Consider the following 26004-nt stretch of genomic DNA (forward strand, 5'->3'; position numbering starts at 1 on the left):
CTAGACATACTGTACGTCTTTGACAGTTGTGCTTTATATTGCTGTTTGTGGGGATGGGGGCGTGGTAAGGTTCGTCACTTGGGCTGTCATTATCATTAACACCTGTCTCTTGTTATAGTGATAGCGGAGGGAGACCTGGAAAGGCCGGCAAAGAGCATCAGTCGGCAGAAAGAGAGGGACCAGAGAGAACCTCTTCCTGTGTGTGAACAGCATTTCCAACTCCTTCTCCAGGCCCAAGCGGAGGATCGGCGGGCATTCCGGAGCCTGATTGCCAGAGAGGGGGCTGTAGCTGCGACCCCAGAGCCCACAACCCATTACCCTCATCAAGATGGGGCCGAGCGATGATCCTGAGGTCTACCTCGCCTTATTTGAAAAGATGGCTGAGGTGTGGAGATGGTCACCCGACCAATGGGCAGCCCCCCTTTTACCTTTGCTCTCCGGGGAAGCACAGCTAGTGGCCCAACAACTTCCTGCCACCAGCATCCTAAATTACAGAGACCTGAAGAAGGCAATCATGCAACGGGTTGGCCGTAGTCCTGAGCAGAACCGTCAGCACTTCCGAACCCTGAAGTTTGTGAAGCACGGCTGCCCTTGTGTTTTCGCACAACTGCTCTGGGATGCCTGTCGAAGATGGCTGCTGGCTGAGGGAACCTGTGGGGCCATGGATATCATTGAACTAGTGACACTGGAGCAGTTCATCTCTCAACTCCCTCGGGGGATGATCGAGTGGGTCCAGTGCCACTGCCTGGCGTCGCTGGAAGAGGCCGTCCAGCTGGCAAAAGACTACATGGTGGCGTTTCCAGGAGGCAGCAAACCAGAGGCTCTTTCTTCTCTCTCTTTCACTCCTACCTCTCACCCAACCCCCCCCCCCCCCCCCATTTCCGTCCTGTTCCAGCTCCCTGGAAGTGGGGAGGAGCCCCTTCCCCTTGTCTGTGTCTCACCCTTCCCCTGTCTACCTCCACTCTCCCCCCCAGGTTGTCGAGACCGCCCCCATGGGCACAGTAGAGAAGCCTGGGCCGGTCTGTGTGAGCTGTAGGGAAGCCGGGCACTCTCAGGATCGGTGTCCAGTTATGGAGGTGGGGACTCTGATCCGGAACCCTGATGCTCCGCATGCCACTCCCGATTGGGCAGGGCCATATCGGATACATATCAAGCTTTGGTGGATTCGGGTTGTACCCAAACCTTTATCCACCAATGCTTGATGCAAGGCGGGGCACTGGGTACGAATAAACGGGTGAGTGTGCAGTGTGTGCATGGGAATATTCACAGGTATCCTGTGGTTAACACTGAGATACTATTTAGGGGGAAAAAGCATAGAGTAGAGGCCACGGTTAATTCCCGCCTCACCCATTCACTGATTTTGGGAATGAATTGGCCTGATTTTAGAATTTATTAAGGAAAATATGTGCAGATGGGTCCTGTAAAATGTTGTCTTAGTGTGTGACGTGCAATGCTATGGCCAGGGCCGTCTATGTCTGCTCCACGTCAAGATGATGCAAGAGGGGGAATTGCTGTTCTCAGGGGGTTCCCTGAGGGGGACTTCCCTCTAGAGCAGTGACGTGATGAGTCCCTCATACACACATTTGACAAAGTGAGAGTCATCAATGGTTAAAAGCTCCAGCCTGACATCGCACTCACATACCCATATTTTTCAATTATTAAAGATCGGTTGTATCGAATAACACAGGACACTCAAACAAAAGAAAATACAATCCAATTATTAGTACTGAAGAGCCATCGGGAAACCCTCTTCCAGGCAGCTCACCATAATCCAATGGCTGGCCATCTATGTCACAAGAAAACGCTTAACCGAAAAATGGCCTGTTTTTTCTGGCCGGGCAATCACGGGGGCGTTCGCAAGTGGTGTGCAGCATGCCGTTAATGTCAGTTGGTGAATCTACCAGCCACCACAAAGGCACCATTGCACCCTCTACCACTAATCGAGGTCTCCTTCAAAAGAATTGGCATGGACCTCGTCAGGCCATTAGAACGGGTCACACGCGGGCATCACGTTGTGTTAGTTCTGGTGGACTATGCAACGTGATATCTGGAAGCAGTGCCCCTGCGCAACATCTCAGCATGTAGTGTTGCAGAGGCATTCTTCAGAATAATCTCCAGAGTTGGGATTCCAAAATAAATCCTCACTGATCAAGGCACTACCTTTATGTCATGAAAACTACGCGAACTGTATGAATTGTTAGGTATTAAATCGATTCGCACCAGTGTTTACAATCCACAAACAGATGGGTTGGTGGAACGATTTAATAAAACCTTAAAAAATATGATGGTTTGTACATGAGGATGCTAGAAATTGGGATAAGTTGCTCGAACCCCTGTCCTACTAGCCTCCACAGGGTTTTCCCCATTCAAGCTACTGCTCGACGTGATGCAGGAATCTTGGGAGGAGGGATCTTCAAACAGTAGAAATTAAATTCAGTACGTTCTTGACCTTAGAGCAAAACTCCACACTTTGGGTCAATTAACACAGGAGAATTTGCTCCAAGCTCAGGAACGTCAAAGCTGACTGTATGACAGGGGCACTCAACTACGGGAATTCGTACCGGGAGATAAAGTGCTTGTATGACTGCCCACCTCAAGCTCTAAATTACTCGCCAAGTGGCAAGGGCCCTTTGAGGTCACACGGCGAGTCGGAGATCTCGATTATGAGGTTAGGCGAATGGACAGGGGCAGGGCACGTCAAATTTACCACCTCAACCTCCTAAAATCATGGAGGGAGGCAGTCCCTGTGGCCTTGGCGATGGTAGTTCTGGAGAGGGCAGAGCTCGGGCCGGAGATAACACTCAAACCAAATTCATTCACCCCGGTCCCGTGTGGAGACCACCTTTCACTGTCGCAGTTCACAAACGTGGCAAAGTTGGAAGTGTAATTCGCAGATGTGTTCTCACCTCTTCCCATTTGCAAGAACCTCATAGAACACCATATCGAGACCACCCCGGGGGTGGTGGTTATTAGCCGCCCCTATCGCCTTCCTGAACACAAGAAAAGGGTTGTTCAGGAAGAATTAGAGGCAATGCTTGAGATGGGCATAATAGAAGAGTCGCACAGCAATTGGGCCAGCCCGGTGGTTCTGGTACCTAAGAGCAACAGGATGGTCCGGATCTGTGTAGACTATCACTAAGTGAACGCAGAGTCCAAATTTGACTCATACCCAATGCCTTGGATTGACGAGTTGCTCGATCGGCTCAATTTTATTCTACACTGGTTTTAACAAAGGGTTATTGGCAGATCCCTTTAACTCCAATCGCCCGAGAAAAAACTGCTTTTTCCACACCGTTCGGCTTACACCAATTTGTGACTCTTCTGTTAGGTTTGTTTGGGGCCCCGGCCACATTTTAGCATCTCATGGACAAAATTCTCAGACCGCATTCAGCATATGCCGCCGCATATTTTGATTATATTATTATTTATAGTAATGACTGCTTGGGAGGTCATGCAACATCTGAGAGCAGTCCTGAGGTCACTGCGACGGGTGGGACTCACGGCCATCCCAAAGAAGTGAACAATTGGGTGGAAGGAAGTTCGGTATCTGGGGTTTCACTTGGGTCATGGGCAGGTGCGACCCCAGGTTAACAAAACTGCAGTGATCGCAGCAAGACCAAAAAGGAGGTAAGACAGTTTCTGGGGCTGGCTGGCTACTACCGAAGGTTTGTGCCTAGTTACTCTGATGTCACCAGCCCATTGGCTGATCTTACTAGAAAGGGGGCCCCCCGATCCAGTCCAGTGGACGAAGTCATTCCAACAGGCTTTCCTAAAAGTAAAGTCTGGGGCCTGGGTAGCTCAGCGAGTATTGATGCTGACTACCACCCCTGGAGTCACGAGTTTGAATCCAGGGCATGCTGAGTGACACTAACCAGGTCTCCTAAGCAAACAAATTGGCCCGGTTGCTAGGGAGGGTCACATAGGTCACATGGGATATTCTCCTCATGGTCGCTATAATGTGTGGTTCTCACTCACGGTGGGGTGCGTGGTGAGTTGTGCGTGGATGATGCAGAGAATAGTGTGAAGCCTCCACATGCTATGTGTCTCCGCGGTAACACGCTCAACAAGCCACGTGATAAGATGTGTGCATTGATGGTCTCCGCCACCCGGATTGAGGCGAGTCACTACGTCACCAGGAGGACTTAGAGCGTATTGGTTATTGGGCATTCCAAATTGGGGATAAAAAAAAAAATAAAATAAAAAAGTCTGCGCTTTGTGAGGGGTGGCTTTTACATGCTCCTAACTTCTCTCTCCCCTTTATTTTGCAGACGGATGCATCTGACAGGGGGCTGGGGGCAGTGCTCTTGCAGGAGGTGGGAGGGGAGGAATGGCCAGTACTGTTCATAAGTCGCAAGCTCTCCTTGAAAGAGACAAAGTACAGTACCATCGAGAAGGAGTGTCTTGCGATCAAGTGGGCTGTCCTCACCCTCCGCTACTATCTTCTGGGGCGGGCCTTCACCCTCTGTTCAGATCACGCCCCACTCCAATGGCTCTACTGCATGAAATATACCAATGCACTGTTGGGCCTCATGTGTTCAGATAGAAGACAAAGGCAGGCCTAACAGTCATAAAAACATAACTCAAGCCCCCACCTTCTAAGTCGTAAATTTTGCTGATAAAAATCGCGCCAAAATCAAACAAAGGGAGTCCAAAACAGACTACAGATCCATGAAGCCTTGCCCTCTAAAGGATCGAGCTCTCAACTCCTATTGGATGAGGCACACCACAGAACGTCCCTCAAACATGACATCATCAGGACTTCAAATTATTCTGAAATGCTTCCAGAGTTGCTTCCAGCAACTTCGTTCACCGAATACGGACGTAGCTTTTTGCTGCTCTCCGGTGCAACCTCGTGGCTTAAGGAAGTAATGTCCGACTTGAGACTGTAGCCATACAATCTCCATCTCGCTGGACGAGTTGAGATTACTCTGTGTTCAACCGAACACTCTAACGGATCCGAAGGAGACCGCCGAGCAATTCGCATCTTCATCAGTTGGCCTACAGAAGTGAAGAGATTAAAGATTTCTCTTCCATCTTCAATCAAGTCGACATTTCTGAGTTCTCCGCCAGCCCGCCGAGAATCAACAGCCGTACTGCCCGCCGACAGCACGAGGAAACGGCCTCCCGTCATCACACGAGCCTCAAGGAACCGGGTCAAAGTTAAAGGACGGAGGAAAACACATTCTACCTGTGTCCTCATGCGATTCAAGTAAGAGGTTACATCTGGGCAGAGATAGAAAATTATAGCGTGTTATTCTTGTGTTTCAAGGTTTTTGCTTGTATAGTTTATGGACCGCCATGTCTGCTCATTATTAATACTCAGGGTATTAATTATCACAAATTTGTTTTGCTGTATTGTGGTCCAACCAAATTGGATTGTTGTGCATTTTCGCCATTGCGGGTGAGACAGAAACTGAGTTCATCCATTAGAGTCAAATAACGCAGGACTTTTACGAGCCCCGCTCGTAAAACCGCGTCTCTGAGTGATGAACACAGCTGCTTTATCTCCAGCTATCGCGAAATCAGCTTTCGGGCTGTCACTTAATAATCTCTCTCTCTCTCTCTCTCTCTCTCTCTCTCTCTCTCTCTCACTAACCACACTGACACACACACACACACACACACACTGTCACACACACACCTTATGTGTTATAGGATTATTTTATTTCCATATCTAATCATATCACTGTTTAGTTTGTAGTTGTAAGTCGGAAGTTTATTGACTGCATTGTATTAATTATTAATTGATATTACTGCATAAATAAACTTTGTTTATATTACAAAGAGAAGTGTTTTGGTTTGTTTTGCATACGCCTGTGTCATGCTGACGGGAGGTCAGTGCTCGGATTCAAACCTTCATTCATTGTTTTTTTCCCGAAAATCGATATTCTTCGGATGTCGATTTTCCTAAGAAAACAATCTAATATTGAGACTGTTTTAATATTCGGTTATTAGTCCCTGATTCCAGGGTGGTGCCCCGTAAATGTTAATCCTTATTAATATTCTATTGATTTTTGATAATTGATAATTATCTTTGATTGAATTTGAATGATCAATAAGCTAGTGTTAATTTTAATTAATGTTTCATCGACGTTAACAATTAACGATTATCTTTGATAACTGTTGATTTAAAGGATTAAAAAAAGCTAACATTGATTCTCATCAATGTTCTATTGATTTTAATAATTAATAATTATCTTTGATAATTATTGCTAATAACCAAACTTGCTCCTAAACGTAGCACACTACATTCACTGGAGTCCCATATGAGGTTTTAATGAGTTAGATCCAATTAATTAATTTAAATATTGATTAATAACTACAGAAATAATTATTAATTATTTCTGATAGTAACACTGATCTAAACAACCAGTAAAGCCCTACAGCGCGGATCACCCATTGGTACCTGGCACTTCAGCCATTTCAATTCGAGGTGATCCACAGATCGGGGGCACAGATGGCTGTGGCTGACTTTCTCTGCAGAATTGGGGCGGGGGTGTTGGCGAGCCGGATGTTGCCCCAGCTGGGCAGTGGGGGTATGTGGGGATGGGGGTGTGGTCATGTGCCTGTCTGCTTGAAAAGGAGAGCGGTAAGGCTCGTCACCTGGGCTGTCATTATCATTAACACCTGTCTCTTTTATAGTGATGGCGGAGGGAGACCTGAAAACGCCAACAAAGTGCATCAGTCGGCAGAAAGAGAGGGACCAGAGAGAAACTCTTCCTATGTGTGCAACAAGACTGATTGTCTCATTTGTGTGATTATTTGGCCACTGAGTGCCCTTTTTGTTTGAGTTTTGTGAGTAATAAAATACTCCCGTTGACTGTTTCTGCTGCCTCCTGACATTTGCCCTGAAAATACGATCTCTGTTACACTGTTTTTTCAGCGTCTTGTGCAGGAGCGATGCATGTTTTTTAGCCGCTGTGTCCATTTAAAAGGAAATTTAGCCTTTAAAACACATCTCGAGACACCCCGTTCTGTTTTACCTACATTCTGTGTCTGTTTTATCCCATGAATCGTCAACCTGAACCTGATCAGTAAATCATCATCAGTGCTTGGCACACATCCAAAAATTGAATGCTAATTTTAGCATTCGAATGTGAATTTTAATTTAAATTCAACGAATTTTCAAATTTGGAATTTTATTTTGACAGCCTTATTGGGAGTTCCAATTTCTCTCATTCATTTTAATACAAGTAGTCTGTCTTGGGGCTAAATAGTCTCTGGGTAAAATCACTCGAACGCATGGCCTCTAATGGAATATTTGGTTTCAAAATTATATTTGACCATAATGACCCACTAATTGCTTTCTCAGAGCCGTGGCCTAGTGGTTAATGAGAGAGAAGCAGGTTCAAATCAAGTCTGCATTATTCCTTCTCTACTTCCTGAAAAATCTCCTGGGTCTCTCACTGTCTTGTCAAAAACACATATTGTTTTATTAAATCAGACATACTGCAGAAGGCACTGACTGTTACTAAAGTATAACAAACAGTACATATAATTACCACAATAAGACAATAAGATCTCGCCCACTTCAGAGGAACTGCACGCCCCTACCGCAAAAAAAAAAAAAAAAAAAAAAACTTGCAATATTTGTCACCAACTTAGACACAGATATAATCTACAGCTTATATTTTAAGATACATTTTGGGTACATACTTATGTTATAATTGCTTTAAATTGTAGCTTTTTGCTGTGGTTATTTAAAGCAACTGCCTGTTAACATCATAAATAAATAATAAAACATAATTAATGTTTGGTGTTTCAAGCACTCAATTTTCCCTTCTTCTCCTTCACTTCATTTTACCTCCAATAAATATCTATCAAATGTAAAAGGGATAGATCACCCACAAATGGAAATTCTGTCATCATTTACTCAACCTAATGTTGTTCCAAAACCCATATGACTTACTTTCATATATGGAATGCAAAGGGAGATGTTAGGCAGAATCTTAAAGACTGACAGCCTCAGCCACCATTTACTTTTATTGCATCTTTTTTTTTTCATACAGTGAAAGTGAAAGGTGACTGCGGCTGTCATTCCTTCTAACATCTCCTTATGTTGTTCCAAACCTGTATGACTTGGAGCACAAGAGTAAATGATGACAAAATTTTCATTTATTCAACTATCCCTTTAATTCAAGCTCAAAATTTCACCCGTGTCCCTTTAGTTTGCAGGGCAAATACGCAAGGAGAAGAAATGGCCTTCACAGTGCAGACAAAGACGAATGTTATTGAGCACAAGCGCTCACTGCTACATATCGGTACAGTCTCCAGCTACGAGCTCAATAAACCTCTGGCTTTATCAATACCAGCACACATTCAAGGGTTTTGTGTGTGTGTGTGTGTGTGGTTTTATTGCAAGCCCTATGGATATCACCATGGCAATATCTGGGATCTGGAATGGCTCACTTGGTCACTGTGTCACGTCTAGATAATATGCTTAACAAAAATCAGTTTGAGAAGGGAAAAATTAACAAATTAAATCTTGAAAAATGATGGAATAGGATAAAAGTGGCTAACAGAGTAGATAAGCTAGCAAAAGAAAGAAACTTAGTGTGTGTGAAGGCCATAAATGGCCTTGTCCAGTCGTGAGGTGAAAATGTGATTCAACATTGGGTACAAGTTGGCAAAATTGTAAGAGGTCATACGACTTGGCTCGAGCAAATAAGTACAACTTTTATTTTCATAGAGACCAACCACTCAATAAACTGAATTTGAAATCGAAACAATAAAGGCATCAAATTTTAGCTAGCCTCCGATCCAACACTTTATTTCAAGAAAATTTGGTTTCTCATTCCATATTTAATTATACAATGCAAATGACTGATGTACGTCAATAACCTGTAATGTGCTTCCCTTGTCTCGTTACAAACCCCAGTGTTTTCTTTCTTCCATGGTACACAATAGTTCCCCCCCCCCCCCAATTAAAATCATGGTTTAGGTTTAGGGTTTGGGTAAGGGTACAGTTAGGTTTAGGAGTTAAACTTAAAGTCAGACGTTTTTGTACAAGCCAACTCATACGATTTTGTATGATTTCATCATCTCATACTATTATTATGACCGGGTTGGATTTTTAAGTAATTTGTTTTTATGTTTTGGTTCTGGAAGTGTGTTTTTTCCTGCATGGATGCGAATACACTACCGATCCAAGGTTTGGACACATCTACATATTCTTTAGTTTTACCATTTTTCACATTTTAGAATAATAGAAAGTCAACAAAACTATAAAATAAAACAAGTGGAAGTATGGAATTATATAGTGAAAATGTTGAACAAAATCAAAACTAACTTATTTAAACAATTTACAGTACTGCAAGTTCTGTACTGGTTTTCAAGTACAATAGCACAATTACAAGTGTGATACAGCCACAGTATATATTAGTTTACAATTTAATAGTCTTAAAGATAATGAGAAACAAATTTAGTCAAGTGTGTCCAAACTTTTGACTGGTAGTATTTATATTTACACACACACACACACACACACACACACACACACACACACACACACACACACACACACACACTGAACTGATCTGATCTGAAGAGCTGGCACTTTCTTCTTCCATCTTGTCACGTTGCCTATATTAAGATGTCCGCCACACAAATCAGATTACAGCCAGCTGATACTTCCTCTCATTCCTCTGACAGAACCGTACAAAAGAACACTGACCTTCAGAGAGAGAGAGAGAGAGAGAGAGAGAGAGACCCATATAGAGTTTCCTCACTGGACTGTGGTACACAGAGGCTTTGAGTTGCAGCTATGTGAGAAAACAATACAAGCACTGTCAATATGATCAAAAGCTTCTAACAGAGGGGGTGCTATGCATGTACAAATACACACGTACTGTACACAACCCCATACAGTATATGCTCCCACAGTGGAAACACTGTGCATTTCTTAACGCTTGATACCGAAGACTAACTCCACTGCTGAATGCTAAATAGGTGAAGTCCAGGTCATATTTCACCTCTGAAACACAAGAAAAATAAATGATAAATTATATTGAGCATAACTATTGTTAGGACCATTATGATTTTTGCATTGCAACAATTTTCATAAAAATTAAGCACATTTTTTCTCCAAATTCTCATTACCCTAATGCATTTAGACATTTTGTGAGTGGCTTTTTGTAATTCCCATTATTCCCAATGCTTATTCTCATTAGTTTGTCGAGTTTATTTATTTTAATTTAAATTAGCATAAATTAAAGGAAGTACAACAAATATTACCATTCTTTACAAATAAAATGAATTAAATACTTTTTTCCCCACATTACAGTACTAAGACATTTTTTGGAATTACTGTAATGATAATTCTCATTGTCTCAATGCTAAAAATGTAAATGTAAGTTTTCTAAAGGAAATTTGCTTCATTTACTCTAGCAAAATATCTGCAGTCTCTTGTTGATTACAAAATTCATTAAAAAAAAGAAAGTTTTCTTGTTTTCCAGTAAAGATATATACATTTACATTTATTAATTTACCAGACGCTTTTATCCATCATGACTTATAAAATTAGAATGGATACAACATAAGCGATTCATCTTAAGGAGACAGTAACACGAAAATTGCACCAGAAAAGTAGGCTACTAATCAAATCTAAACATTATTAAAACAGGATAAATTTACTTGAGAAGCTAAATGAATTGAGATATTTTGTTTTTTTAGAGAAATATAACAACGTTCAGTAATTTATGCCTATAACAAGAAAAAAACTATTTGCCATTATTTTTGAGCAAAAACCCCACTAAATTTAGTTGGATTTCTCTGAAAAACAAGACTAAATATCTTATGCCACTCTGCTTCAAGAAATATATCTTGTTTTAAGGATGTTTAAATATTTTTACCGGAAAATAAGACAAAAATACTGATTGATTTTTTTGCAGTGTAAATATTTTTGACAGGTTTTGTGAGATTCTCCAAACAGCATATACAATCTTCAAAATAAACAACATTATATTTTCAAAATACAGGGGCAATAAACAAAACTGACAAATCCATAGATGGAACTTTTCAGAAATTCCTCCAAGTCTCAATGTGCCTTAGATAAACCTTGTAAACTTTATTGTCAGAGCGGCAGCGAGTGCTGTTTAAATCAAGCTAACACTAATCGAAGTTTCTTCTCGCTTAGTACGGGACAGCTTTATGTGTTCCTGCGCAGCCCAGAGCGCCGCAGAGAGATGCCGGGCTATCAGCAACTTTTAATTAAGTGCGTGTGAATATGGGAAATAGAAAATTGTTCTGTCAAGCTGTTGAAATGGAGTTTTTGATGTTTGAGGCACAGCATGAAGCCTCTGCCTGCCGTTTCTATTATCCAATGAAGAGATACAAATGGATAAAAAAATGGAGAGGGTTGGGGGGTGGACATGAACGACATGCCGTGCATCTTCTCTTTAGATCTGTGCGAAATGAGGAAAAAACAGCAATATCTGTGCACATTAGACTCCTGGTCTCCACCGAGGTACGGAAGCCACATATTAAAATGTGGGGTGGATCGGAACGCTGGATTACTGTGTGATTGTGTTTATGGAATGTCTTGAAAATTTTGGTTTCGGTAGTTTCAAAATAACAACAACAAGAGAGAACGGCATGGCATTTGTGAGCTGGTAGTCCACCCCCTCAAACACAATAAAACCTGAAGAAAATACGTGACTCTGGCTAGAGACAGCGACAGAGGCTTGTTAGCCACGGCTGTTCACAAGAGATGGTGAGATGCCTCCGATTACGATAAACAGGGAAAAAAGTGAATGTGGCAAGAGAAAAATTAATGAAAGACAGCTTCAAGGAAGCCAGAGTGATCCAATCACAATATATCTCCAGCGACTGCTGTCAGCTCTCAAAGAGCCGGCGATATCTCAGCGACCGAGCAAGAGGGAGAGCCAGAAAACAAGAGAGAGAAAGAAATGACCCCTGGGGGCAGCTTGCCCATTGACTCTTTCTTCTATAAGAGGAGGACCACTTAAAAGAGAGGGGAGAAAGAAAAGAGAAAAGATAGATGAAGGAAAGGAGACAGAACGAACTGCTTCAAACCAATTAATTTCCACTTCTCTCTTTCACCCAATCCTCTGGGTCTTTGGGTGCAGCAGCTGAAGACAGAGAGAGAAAAGAGAGAGAGAAAGAGAGCTGGAAAACACATTCACCTCATCCTGTCCAAATCCAAACTCACTCCACTAGTACCATCAGAATAAACCACTGCAGGTGTACACATGACTGATTTTTACATAGACAACATGAAACGCTGTGTGTAACTTTTGTTTTGACATATTTCAGAGTGAAACAATGGGAAATAATGTAGAGTGGGGCTTGATTTAATCCATTTTCATCGTCTTTTCAAAAAGTAAATAGTTGTAGTTGGGATTGTATTGAAAGGAACAACACAAGCCAATGAAAAGAATCCAGAATGTGGATCACATTGAGATTCCCTGTTTTGTTTTGTTTTTTGTCTGTCTGTCTGTCTTTCCATGGCAATAATCAGACCCTAAGGGTATTACATTCTCACCCACACGCTGACCACAGCAACCCCCTCTCATCTCCATTACAATGGCACTCATTCTCCTGAAAAAGAGAGAGAGAGATGCTATTGCTATGTACACAAATTCCTGTCCAAGAAGCACTTCCTCCCCCTCATTTGTATAAAAGTTTAATATTTTTTTCCCCCTCCATAAAATCTTCTTGCAATAACAAATCCATTTCCAGCCTCACTTAAATCAATATTAGTCCGAATGCTGAGCGAATATACACACGGAGAAGGAAGCGGCTTCATTTAAAGAATGTTACCCTAACACTCCTCTCTGGTACGTTAACGTGTTGAGAGGTTATCAAGCCTACCCCCTTCTCAACATGCAATCTACAGCCCTCCCATATACAAAAACCATCTATAGCAATTACAGAACACCTTTTTTCTTAAGACGTGGATACATTACAAACAATTATCTCCCACTGCTAATGGACCACAATGTTTGTGCGGCAAAGGTATTTTGCATGTCTAGACAGGTGTGTGTGGCTGGTTCGTGAATGATAATGCTGAATAAATTCAAAGCAGAGGCAAAATGTGACAGTCTAGTTCCTTTGCACAACATATAAATAGCTGTCCTAAAGCCTTAAAGGGAAAGCTCACCTGTCATCATTTACGCAATCGTGTTTATCACAAATAACCGCGGTTAGATCAAATAACCATAATCAGACAATTATTTAATAATCGCGACAGGTGTATTAATGACTAAGGCTAACATTCTGCCTAACATCTCCTTTTGTGTTCCACGGAGAGGAAGTCATATGGGTTTGGAACAACATGAGGGTGAGTGAATAATAACAGAATTTTCAGTTTTAGGTGAATAGACCCTTTTTAGCGAGAACATCCATGAGGGTTTCTCCCCCACAACCTCATTCTGACTCTTAAAGTTTTCTTATATTTCCCTCAGCCGAAACATCTGAAAAAAAAAAAAAAAGAAAACTTAGATTATTCAGATGTTTGTAGGGATTCTGTCACATTTACTTCCTTTTAATCTCTGACATTAAAAGGCAAAATAAACACTTTGGGTCTGGATTTGATCATGGTTTAAGGTATTTTTTTGAGCTTGATGTCATGGTAAGCTGCTCTAATCAGAAGCAGTATGGGCCGGCGGAAAGTGAATGGAGTTACGCTGATGAAGGAAATGCCCTTTAATAAGAAGAATACAGGAAGCACTCCAATCAGCCCTTAGTGAGAAGAACATGAAAGTCCAAAGAAAAAGGCAAGAGCAAAACAAAGGAAGGAGAGAGACAGAGGGAGAAAAGATAAGAGAGAGAATTCTCCAGACCTTGGTCTGAGTGAAAAGGGGGGTGGGGGGTTTGGACACTTTCTTTTCCATCAGAAAAGATCAGAGAGGCCCTTCCTCAATTTTCTCTGATAAGTGGTGAATTACCAGAGGCGTAGTGTGTGTGTGTGTGTGTGTGTGTGTGTGTGTGTGTGTGTGTGTACGTGTGGAAAAGTGGGAAGGGGGCTGACACAGTGTCGAATATCACATGCAGGCAATCAGAAGAGGTTCTGGGTCTCTCATTTTCACTCACTCACTCACTCTCTCTCTCTCTCTCTCTCTCTCTCTCTCTCTCTACACACACACACACACACACACACACAATAACAAATTCACCATGTGAATCACCATGAGAATAAAAATCAGCACATGGAAAAATGCACATACCGAAAGATCATTTTGTCACCTATTTCATTTCTTTGGCATATTGAAGCCAAATTTTCTATATTTATACATATATTAAGGTGTGCCCACCCAACAACTGTACGCAAGAGAAATAGAAGTTAGTTTAGCTTTTAAAGGTAATATTCCAGATTAAATACAAGTTAAACTCTATTAACAGTATCCATGGCATTTTTGTATATTTTACATTAATGCATTTGGTAGATGCTTTTATCCAAAGTGACTTACAGTGCATTTAAAGTTATCAAATTTCTTTTTTTTTTTTTTATCACTTAATGCATTCCCTGGGAACTGAACCCACAACCTTAGCGCTGCTAGTAGTTTTGATAAAAAAAAATAATGATGTTTAACAAATATACTGACAGTTATACACTTACAATAGTACAATAGTAAGTGCATTTCTGTACATAAGTGTCTTTGTTTTTACAAACAGAGGTATGAGTCAAAATTATGTTCTGTGGTAATTAACAGCATGCCACGGATGCTGTCGATAGATCTTCATTTGTATTTAACTCAGAAGATCCAGGAAACACTATTTAATGATCACATTCCAAAGAGTATTCAAGGACCTAACGTTAGAATAAGGGGGTCACTTCACTGAGACTTTCAGTTATTGTGAGTTTTCTTCTGTCTTTGGTGTCTGTGGAGGATTTGGGTGCATGACCCAACCACACTGCATGTCCGTAGGGCTCCTAAGAACATTCCAGACAAATAAAACATGATAACCATCACTGTCAAACATTATACTCCTTAAAGTCTTACCCCTTTATCTGTTAGTGTGTAGATGTATTGGTGGTCAGGGCTGAAGAGCATGTCCCGCAGAATTGGGTTCCCATCGCTCACCACCACGTTCTCATATAGCAGTGCAGGCTGGGTAATAGTGTTCACCAAGATCTGAAACATACAAAGAAGGTACATGATCAATACCAGCACTGAAATAGTGTGTGATATAGCAGGTGGAAGGAGAGACATCAAGAGGACTGCTGTAATGGAAAGTAAATTAAAAAATCTGAGATCTATAAATCTGAGTGCACCAGCAGTCTATATCTGCATGGTTTATCAGGTGAAAACGTTACATATGCCCCTCACCCAAAGAGACACACTCATCCAAACCCTCATCCAAATAACTGTTTTTCTGCTTAAAAAATCCAGCTAATACAAGCTTCCAATGATAACCAGTTTTATATGCTTTCTAGCTGGTTATTAGATGGTGCAAACTGGTTTAGATGCTTTTTAGCCAGTTGATGCTGCTCATTAATGATCATTAGATGGTCCAAACTTGTTTAGATGGTCTTAGCTGGTTGAAGCTTGTCAATAATGTTCATTAGATGGTCCAAACTGGTGTAGATGTTTTTAGCTGGCAATAGATACTCATTAAGATGGTCCAAACTAGTTTTGATGGTTTTAGCAGGTCAAGGCTGCTCAATATTGGCCATTAGATGGTCTAAATTGGTTTAGATTGTTTTAGCTGGTTAAATTTGGTCATTAAATGGTCCAAACTGGTTCAAATGGTTTTAGAAGGGTCTAAGCAGGTCCAATCTGGTTATTAAAGGTCATTAGATAGTCCAAATTGGTTTAGCTTGTTTTAGCTGGTTAAAGCGGTTATTAATGGTCATTAGATTGTCTAAAATGGTTTACATGGTTTAAGCTGGAAAAAGCTGGTCATTAATGATCATTCAGATGGTTCAAATTGGTTTAGAAGAGTGAAGAGTGATTTCTCAATCTCACTCACTGTCTGAATCTATAGCTTCAGGGAATGAGTTCCTCAGGGCCATATTTCGGTCCATTTTACATTCTCTGTCTGCATCTTCACAGCATCAGTACTGCTCCACACTACATAATACAGGCATTAAAATCTCCAGCCTTCACTATGATGCTTATAGGGAGGAACACCAGCCTTGACCGTCGTTAAACAATTTTACCTTGGTCCACAGTAATCGCAGACTACCTTTCTGCTTTCTCAGGCCCTCCCTAGCTGTTCCCTCCTTCTTTTAAGTACCCCTCCCTGGCCTTATTGATGCAGGGTCAGGGGAGCGTGACCCCCGCATCCCTTTGTGTTTTAGGGCCTAATGATGTGCTCGGCTCTGGTGCTGTGTCCCACTGATTAATGACCGTCCCCTTCTCCGAGCGCAGTGGGAGCACATTACCTAGGCCCTCTGATACCATCCCATTGCTAATGAAGAGAGTGCCTGCGGCACTAGAGTATGCCAGAGCAGCACCATCCGACCCACTTACGAAACCGCAAGTGCTGGTAATGCTGTTTGGTTTCCCTCGTAGAGGTCTACATCAAGCGAGCAAAGAGTTGCAGAAATGTTTTAGTCAATCACACATGGGAGAAGACAGCATGGCCTATTTCGGTCAAACCCTGGAGTCGGATCAAGAGAACTACTAAAATTACATCTACGAAAATCTGAAAAATAGAGGTAGCGTAAACTTAATCATCAGTTCTTTAACTAAAACCTAAAGCTGTGCAATGCGACCTATTGCAAACTGGCACACTAAAGCCATCAAACAAGATTTTCAAGGCATCATTTTCAGTTTGCTCTCAAACAAAGCTTTCATATGGCTTCAGAAGAATTGGAATACAGTGAATGAGTCGTATGGACTACTTGCATGGTGCTTTTTACATTTTTGGAGCTTGACAGCCCCTGTCACCATCTACTTTTTTTTATTGTATGGAAGAGAGAAATGTGGACGTTCCTCAGGACTTTTGCTTTACACAGAAGTAAGAAAGTTATATGGGTTTGGAACAACATAAGAGTTAGTAAATGATGGCAGATTTTTCATTTTTGGGTGAACTAAAAAATGAATACAAACAAAAGGCACATGGGTCATATTCCCCAGTGGATGGCAGAGAGTGATGAGATTGCAAAGCAGTCTAGGAGTTGGAGTCTGTTGTCTGTCTTCATCTCTATCACTTAATTGAGCACTACTCCCACGGGATAAGGCTCATTATGAAGGAGTGGCAAATAACAGCTCAAGGACACAAGGACGGATTAACCACCGGGCCGACTGGGCCGTTGCCCAGGGGCCTCTAAACCCAAAGGGCCCCAAGCTCTAAATCAGTTATTTATTTATTTATTTTGAGATAAATATTATAAATCCACGTAAATGTCAGCCTTATGTGCAATACCATTTGTTCGGCAGAATGCGTGCTGGACAACAGCAGCACGTGCACAGACACTCGAGTGCGCGCTCATGGAATCTGCATCTCACAGATGCAGCGCGTTTATTTGATGGACTACAGAGAACAACGTCTGATTTACAAAACGCTTCCAAAGATAAGGTGCAGTTTACCCTGGCTGTGTACAAAGCTGATGGTTTAAATTCATATAAGCGACAGAATTCATGTAACATTATGGATGACTTTAAAATGTTTAAATTGTGCATGCATTTATTGTTTAATGATAAAGCGAAAGATGCCTTAATACCCTAAATATGCGCACGATAACCTTTTGTAATATTTGGTTAAATGCGAGAGTTCACGAATGGTTATTGTGTTATTTGTCGGAAGCAGGGACTTGGGAATAAAGAACATTTATTGCCATGGATGCGTTAAACACAATCTCAGATTAGCATGGAATAAAGTGCACAGTGAGCTATGAGCCAAAATAGCACAGTACATATATCTTCAAATGATAAAATCACATTAAAGTTGAACAGAAATAATCTCTGTCACTGCCTGCAACATAGAAGGCCTATTCTTAATAAATGGAAAAAGCATAATACTGCCCGGGCAGGTTCACTTTCCATGAAGCAACGAATGCTGCGGTTTATAGGACTTCTTCAGGATGCTTTGATTTTTAAGTGATTCATCATTTAACTTGTGGAATTTTTGTCTGCACACCAGAGCAAAAGGGAGGAAAAACATTGGCTCACCGTTAATCAAGCGCTGAAACTTTGCCAGGTGAAAAACTATCTGGAATCATGTGTAACAGTCACATTAAGTCCTCTTTGCAACCTGAACTTCATCAGAATGTTGATTTGTGACACCAGCGCTGAAAAAACTTCATGCAGCACAACAAATGGTGAAACAGAACACAGGTGTCTCAAGATGCATTTATAAATATTAAAGTTCTTTTAAACTTAATACAGTGTCTAAAAAATGCGACGGTCCTGAGTTGTGGCGCAGCGCAACGATCAAAGATGTACGTCCAGTGCGTGTTTATATAGACAAATTCTTTAAAAATAGCGCAGACACACGTGTGAACAGTCTGTAACACGCCCTATAGCCTACTTTGAAAAACTGACCCGAACCTGGCCCAAAACCTGTAGGTTTGTCGGGTACCATCCGTCGGACTCAGATTGGATTGAAGAACTCTACACACATGCAGAAAAACCAAATAGTGGTTTTGCTATTTGAATACTGTGCACATCCCTATTAATATCACATGATTTTGAATCGGTTCATAATTAAAAAGTACATATAATTGGCCGTGTCAGACATTGCTACAAACTTTTATTCCACTATTTGAAAAATCCAACCAAATCTGCCAAGCGTCCTGTAGCGAATAATGGTGAACGTAGTCACGTCATGGGGGGCCTCCACGGTGTACCTGCCCATGGGCCTCTCAGGTCTTAATCCGTCCTTGCAAGGACAGCACATCCTCTCCCTCAGCCAATCCTTCTGAAACCCATGCCAAGTGATGCCAAGAGAAGTTCCTGCAGTAGGACGCAAGCTGAGAGAAAGAAAAGATCTTCCCCTGCGTTCATGCAGTTTTACAAACAATGCGTCAAAGGAGGGAGACTGTTTAGATGCATGGAACAGGGATACTACTCTAAAAATACTGGCTACTGCAATGTTTTGGTTTACTGTCAGTTTTCTGACCTGCTTGCTTCTGTTGCAGTTTCCCCATAGTATGAACCTGTTATGTCGCTGCTAGTTGGTTGATTACTGGCCCAACTAAATAGTCCCCCAGTCTCTAGAAATGTCTCAGGCCCCACCTTCAAGGCAATTCTATGGGATTTTTGCCCATTTTATCTTCCACCAGGCAAACATCTTAAGTCTGTTTGCTTAGAAAAGTAATACTGCACTTTTCCTCAACAAGCCGCACAATTTGAGGTATCATTTAGGTCTGTATCACCAATGGTGCAGAATGAGTTGCACACCAATGTTTAATACTTAAGGGTTTGTTAAAATCTCTAAAACTAAGTTAGAGCAAAATTAATAGTGACGCCGCTTGCCTAAGCAATAACCACTAATAATTGTTATTCAAGGCTGAGCAAATGTCACCCATTTTCAGAGCTGTGCAGAGAGACGTAATTATCCCTTGACTACTCAAATTGCAGATTTTTGGCAGATGGTCCATATTTGCCTTAACAGAAAAGAGGAAGAGGAGCCAAAAATACCTACAGCATCTATGTCCTCCCTGCTTCACGTAGCCTCATAAAGGTGTCAGGAGAGATAGAATAGGGAGGCAAAAAAACCAAAAAAAAAAACCAAAACAAATCCCCCCTACTAGCTGCTGTTGAATCCCAATGCACCCAACAATTATCGGGATTACTGCTGTTGTCCCTGCAGTAGATGCCATGTAAGTTATGGGGTCACAGAATACAACAAGACCTCAATGCAAGTAACATACAGTACAATAAGACATAAAGGTGATGTATGTGATTTTAGCACCACTAGTGGCACCAAACGGAATTACAAAAATAATAACTGCTTACAAACAGGTTTCCCAAACACTCCTACCACCTGGCCGTACATCTAACATTGTTTGGCAAAACTGATAGATCCGCCCAAAATCCATGCCATCGGTTGAGCTAGAAGTTGAAATGTCGAATTGCTCAATGCTTTACACTCTTTGGGAAGTCAACCATGCACCAAACTAAATCACAAAAGTTACTGTTTCCCAACAAGTTTCCAAAACACTCCTATAATCTTGTCTGCCCCGGTCATCCATTGTTTGGACAAACAGGAATCCCCACCCCAAACCCAAGCCATCGGTTTAGCCAATTTTGAACAGTTTACATGCTCAGGCAGTCAACCTTCGAATTATTTACTTATAGTTGTCTCTGCATATTACTCTGATAAAACATTTAAGAATCGGAAACATATGCTATGCATTGTCTATGTGATGAACTCGCATCCTTCATTCCTATTAAAAATTTTAACGCACTCCGTCGAGTTAGATTAACATGATCAATGCTTGCTCCTTACATTATCTTCTTATGTTAATGGTCGCATTATGGCAGAATCATTTCTGTCCTCTTAGGATAGACGCAACTGTCTCTAGTCTCCTACTGTGGTTGTCCATCCCTGCGTATAATGAGAGTGTTCCTTAATGTTGGTATATGGATGAACCATAATTAAGGTGGACCAGGATTCGTTGAAGGGTCAATCTTGATGAATATAGAGCATATTGAAACAGGTCTGGCCTTTTCAGTCTTGTCAATATCATCTGAATTTGTATGTGACCTTATGACATCAATAGGGTCAACAGTTAGGACAATGATAAACTGTACTTGACATTATTGAGCTTGTGGCTCTCTGTAATATAAGGCTTTAGGGGAGAAAAAATTGAGTACGAGTGTCCTTCGCAGGCTAGAAAATATTATCTTTGATTATAGTGTGTTTACATGCACAATCTTACACCAGTTATGCTTAATAACCTGACAACATGCATAGTCATGTAAACGGCATGCATATATTTTGTGAAAACTGAAGGAAAAAACAATACTATAATGTAAACAAACAAAACAAATTTCGTACTCAGTATTTTAGTATTGTTTTCCAGTAAAAATACCTCAATATCCTTACAACAAGATACATTTACTTGAGAAGCACAATTACAAAAGACATAAGCTTTTTAGAGAGATCTATCAAAATGTAGTGAGGTTTGTCCTTAAAGTTTTTTTCTTATATTATTCGATTTTATTTTTTTTTAAGTATAAACCTATAAAGTATAAAAGTATTAAAAAAATTCTCTGAAAACAAGACTTAACATCTTGTGCTGTTTTCCTTCACAGTTAAATTTATTTTGTTTTATGGATCTTCAGATATTTTCACTAGAATACAAGACAAAAAACACTGCCGCATGAGCTGATTTTTTATATTTATCAGCATATTGTTGTGCACGTAAACACACTCACTGATTGACAGGAGTTTTGTCACGAAACCCCAGCATTTCTCAGCCAGGAACTGTGGTGACCCATCAACTTTCAGTTGTTGAAAATAATTTTACTCTAGCATGGATGGGGAGCAGAGACATTTGGCTAATTAAATGAAACAGGAGGGCACTTTCCAGATGAGCCTGAAACCAATTTCATTAGTGCCCTCTCAGCCACGGATAATGTGCCGACCATAAGGCCGCTCTCGGACATTTTGCAACTTGACATTAACGCGGTGGAGAGTGATCAATAAAGGATTCGGAGTTAAAAATCATGAGTGAAAGCATGTTGGGTATTCCACATTGTGCAGATACTTTATTCTCCTACTGGTGGAGGTATCAAGAGAGTTTGACCTCCAGGCAAAATATTCTCAATGGGTTTTTTCCACTTCATCCTTATTTGGTCATTGAGCTGAAATTAAATGCTCTAATATTGTAGAGTGAAACATCATTAAAGCACTTTTCACAAATCCAGGACAAATGTGTAATTGCAGAATGAGTTCGGATACATTTCGGAAGTGCCGTGAGTCAAACTCCATTACATTCAAATATATACATTAAATACCCCATGAAAATCATTTGATGAGCACAGTTTTTTCTGCGATGCATTTCCTATCGAACCAGGAAGTTTGGGCAGAACATAACAAAGTGCTTGTCCCTTTTTAAATAGCTAAGTCATGTCTAAGTTAATTTAAGTTTTAGTTGTGCCACAGGTTGCAGATCATATTAGGGGAGGACATACTCATTCTAGAGAGCATTTGAATGGAAAAAAATCTGCAGTGCATGAGTCATCAATATTTTTTGCTGTTTTCCTAGAAGAGAAAGACTGCAAATTTGAAATGCATCTATATGCTAAAAGTGAATTTTGTCCTCATTTAGGAGTTATCACATTATCACATAGATAATTCCAAAGCTAGTATACTTAGACTAAAAGCCACAAAACTCAGAGGGTCTTTAAATTTGGTGTAACTCTACTGGTCACAATCGATGTATCCAAATCCTAACTTGGTTTTGCAGGAAGAGCCGCTTAGCATGAGTGTCACCAGCCTGTCTCTTTGACCCTTTTCTGGAGGGCATCCAAAGCGACCCATGGCACCTGCTGACTTCACAGTCTGCGTCTTGCCGGCAAGAACAGAACCTGGTACACAGAAGCTCATTGGGCTTGATCAGCGTGACAGATTACTTGGTGAAATTAATCATCTTTCTCTGCCATGCTGCTGCTGTTGCAACAGGAAGTGTGCCAAAAGCAGGCGTGGACAGACAGTCCCAGTGGGCACGATGATGGCACGCCACTGCCCACTCCCTGGTGGGCTCCACCATTAATAAGACAGGGAAAAAGGAGCCAGCCTGTTTTTTTTGTTGTTGTTGTTGTTTTGTTGTTTGTTTTTTTTTTTTTATGCTTTTTAAGGTTGAATAAACCAATACTATAATACGAGTGAGAAATTAACTTTCTCAGCCATCAGACACAGTGGATGGAGAAAGACCAATTTGACCAGCCATTTTTTTCTCAATTCAAATGTATAAAAGAACTCACTACACATACATCCATCCATCCATCTATCTATCCATGCATAGTATCTATCCATCCATCTATCCATCCATCCATAGTATCTATCCATCATATATAGCTGTTGGGATGTAATGCTTAACATGTTTGTAATATGTGTTAAATACACATATACACATTATATATATATATATATATATATACACACAGTTGCGATCGAAATGATTCAACTCGCCCGAGACAGTAAGGATTTAAAAAGGTAAGCTTTTCTGATGACCCAGAATTTTTAAACTTTACATCTATATCAGTTGAGTGACACATTCAAAGTCATAGTGTGAATATATAACCTATGTCTGGAGTAAGATGACAAGGTGATGACAATAACAACACCATCCCCACAGTTAAGCATGGAGGTGGGTCAGTCCTGTTATGGGGGTGTTCCCTGTCTGTCACTCACTCACTCTTGGGAGCCCCAAACACCTCTGCTTTTTGAAAAAAGGCCAATGGGAATTGGCGAGTGAAATTTGCATGCCACTCCCCCAGACATACGGGTATAAAAGAAGCTGGTATGCAACCACTCATTCAGATTGTCTCTTCGGAGCTGTGCGGTTCTATTCATTGAGCTCAATTCATCCGCCGAGTTCATTCACCTCATCTGCAGGATTTACGGCGCATTTCAGCAGCTTCTCCCCCTCTGCACCTGTGGAGTGCAGAGAACGCCCCTGGGCGCATCGGCAGAACAACAAAAGAGTATATTCTAAAAAAGAGTATATTTTCAATTCTAAAAGAGCGGCACACACGGAACGTCTTTTTAAAGATGCCTTTCCGCTTGTGTGTTATTCCTGGTTGCAGTCGTTATCTCTCCGCTTCTGATGGCCACAATCGCTGTCTTACATGAATGGGTGCTGCCCACGCGGAGACTTCGTTCATGGATGGGTCTTGTCCTCATTGCGAGAATATGACCATGGCAACGTTGTGGTCGCGGCTTGCCTTCGTAAGAAAGCAAGCCACCCCAGTGGCTCCCCGCTTCGGCCCTTCAACCTATGGGTATGAGGCCGCGTTGGTTAGCACTGGGGGCTATTTGGGGACTCCAATGTGACCACCTCCACCAGGTAACCCCCCACGGACCTCCCATTCCTCAGCACGCTCGCCTGCCCTGGTCGGGCTCTCGGATGAGACCGCCGGCTCATCTCAGGGCAAGTTCGACCTCTTATTCGGGGCCAGAGAAGATGATGAGCTATCAAGCGCAGCATCGGAGAGCCGGCTCGTCCACTCTGACATGGAGGCTTCGGCTGGGCTTCCCCCTTCGGGTGTGGTCGCCCAGTCTCAGGCTGACACGGAGATGACGGACATGCTTTCCCGGGCAACCACGAGCATCGGGCTAGAGTGGAACCCTCTACTCTCCCCTGAACCCTCGCGGCTCGATGATTGGTTCCTGGGCACAGAGCGCCGCTCACGGCCGCGCCCCGCCCTGGTTCCTTTCTTCCCGGAAGTGCATGAGGAGCTGACAAGATCGTGGGGGGACCTTTTACTACCCGGTCCCGATCTTTCAGCTCCCCCGCTCTCACTACCCTTGACGGTGGGGCGGCCAAGGGGTATTCAGTGATCCCCCAGGTGGATAAGGTGCTTGCGGTGCACTTGTACCCGCAGAGCGCCACCACCTGGCGCGGCCGCCCGAAGCTCCCATCCAGGGCCTGTAGGTTTACGTCATCTCTGACGGCTAAGGTAAGACAGTGGTTCCACTGAAAATTTTTCAGAGTCTCCTGGGGCATATGGCATCCTCAGCGGTTGCCACACCGCTCGGGTTGATGCATATGAGACCACTTCAGCACTGGCTTCAGACTCCAGTCCTGAGATGGGCATGGCGCTGCGAGACACATTGCGCGGTCATCACGCCGATCTGTCGCCACCTCTTCAGCCCTAGGACTGACCTTACATTTCTATGGGCAGGGGTTCTCCTAGAGCAGGTCTCCAGGCGTGTCGTGGTTACAACGGACACCTCCAAGACGGGCTGGGGCACCGTATGCAACAGGCACACAGCCGCCGGCTCTTGGACTGGCCTGCGGCTGCATTGGCACATCAACTGCCTCGAGTTATTGGCAGTACTGCTCGCCCTGCGGAGGTTCTGGCCGTTGATCCAGGGCAAGCACTTGTTGGTCCGGACAGACAACACGGCGACGGTAGCGTACATCAACTGTCTATGCTACCGTTGCATGTCACACCATCTGGTACCCACGACCAGACCTCTGGAATCTCCATGTCTGGCCCTTGGACAGGATGCGGAAGACCTAAATGGCCTATCACCTGTGGTGGTAGACACAATCACTCAGGCCAGGGCTCCCTCTATGAGGCGCTTGTATGCCTTGAAGTGGCATCTGTTCGCTAAGTGGTGTTTTTCCCGACACGAAGACCCCCAGAGATGCGCAGTCGGATCAGTGCTTTCCTTCCTGCAGGAGAGGCTGGAGGGGCAGCTGTCCCCCTCCACCTTGAAGGTATATGTAGCCACCATTTCGGCACATCACGAGGCAGTGGATGGTAAGTATTTGGGGAAGCACGACTTGATCATCAGGTTCCTGAGAGGTGCTAGGAGGTTGAATCCCTCCAGACCGCGCCTCATGCCCTCATGGGACCTCTCTGTAGTCCTTCGGGGTCTACAGGGTGCTCCCGTTGGGCCTCTGGAGTCAGTTGAGCTTAAGACACTCTCTTTGAAGACTGCCCTCCTGACTGTGCTCACTTCCATCAAGAGGGTAGGGGACCTGCAGGCGTTCTCTGTCAGCTAATTGTGCCTGGACTTTGGTCCGGGTTACTCTCACATGATCCTGAGACCCCGACCGGGCTATGTGCCCAAGGTTCCCATGACCCTGTTTAGGGATCAGGTGGTGAACCTGCAAGCGCTGCCCCAGGAGGAGGCAGACCCAGCTTTGGCATTGCTATGTCCGGTGTGTGCTTTACGCATCTATTTGGATCGCACGCAGAGCTTTAGAAGCTCCGAGCAGCTCTTTGTCTGCTTTGGTGGACAGCGGAAAGGAACTGCTGTCTCCAAACAGAGGATCTCCCACTGGGTCATTGATGCCATCGTGATGGCATATCATGCTCAGGACGTGCCGCCCCCTGTGGGGTTACGAACCCACTCTACTAGGAGTGTAGCGGCCTCCTGGGCCCTGACCAGTGGCGCCTCTTTGGCAGA

At 42.7% G+C, this 26004-nt stretch overlaps 1 protein-coding gene across 1 annotated transcript in view; it reads right to left on the reverse strand.

Moving 5' to 3' along the window:
* LOC127419896 (plexin-A1-like) overlaps window positions 1-26004 on the reverse strand; it is a 289863-nt gene that overhangs the window by 122942 nt on the left and 140917 nt on the right. The window contains exon 4 of the mRNA XM_051661705.1: window positions 14964-15095. Coding sequence (XP_051517665.1) covers window positions 14964-15095 — 132 coding nt within the window. The remainder of the gene's footprint in view (window positions 1-14963; window positions 15096-26004) is intronic.

The sequence above is a fragment of the Myxocyprinus asiaticus genome, chromosome 29 (genome assembly GCF_019703515.2).
Source record: "Myxocyprinus asiaticus isolate MX2 ecotype Aquarium Trade chromosome 29, UBuf_Myxa_2, whole genome shotgun sequence".
Lineage (NCBI taxonomy): Eukaryota > Metazoa > Chordata > Actinopteri > Cypriniformes > Catostomidae > Myxocyprinus > Myxocyprinus asiaticus.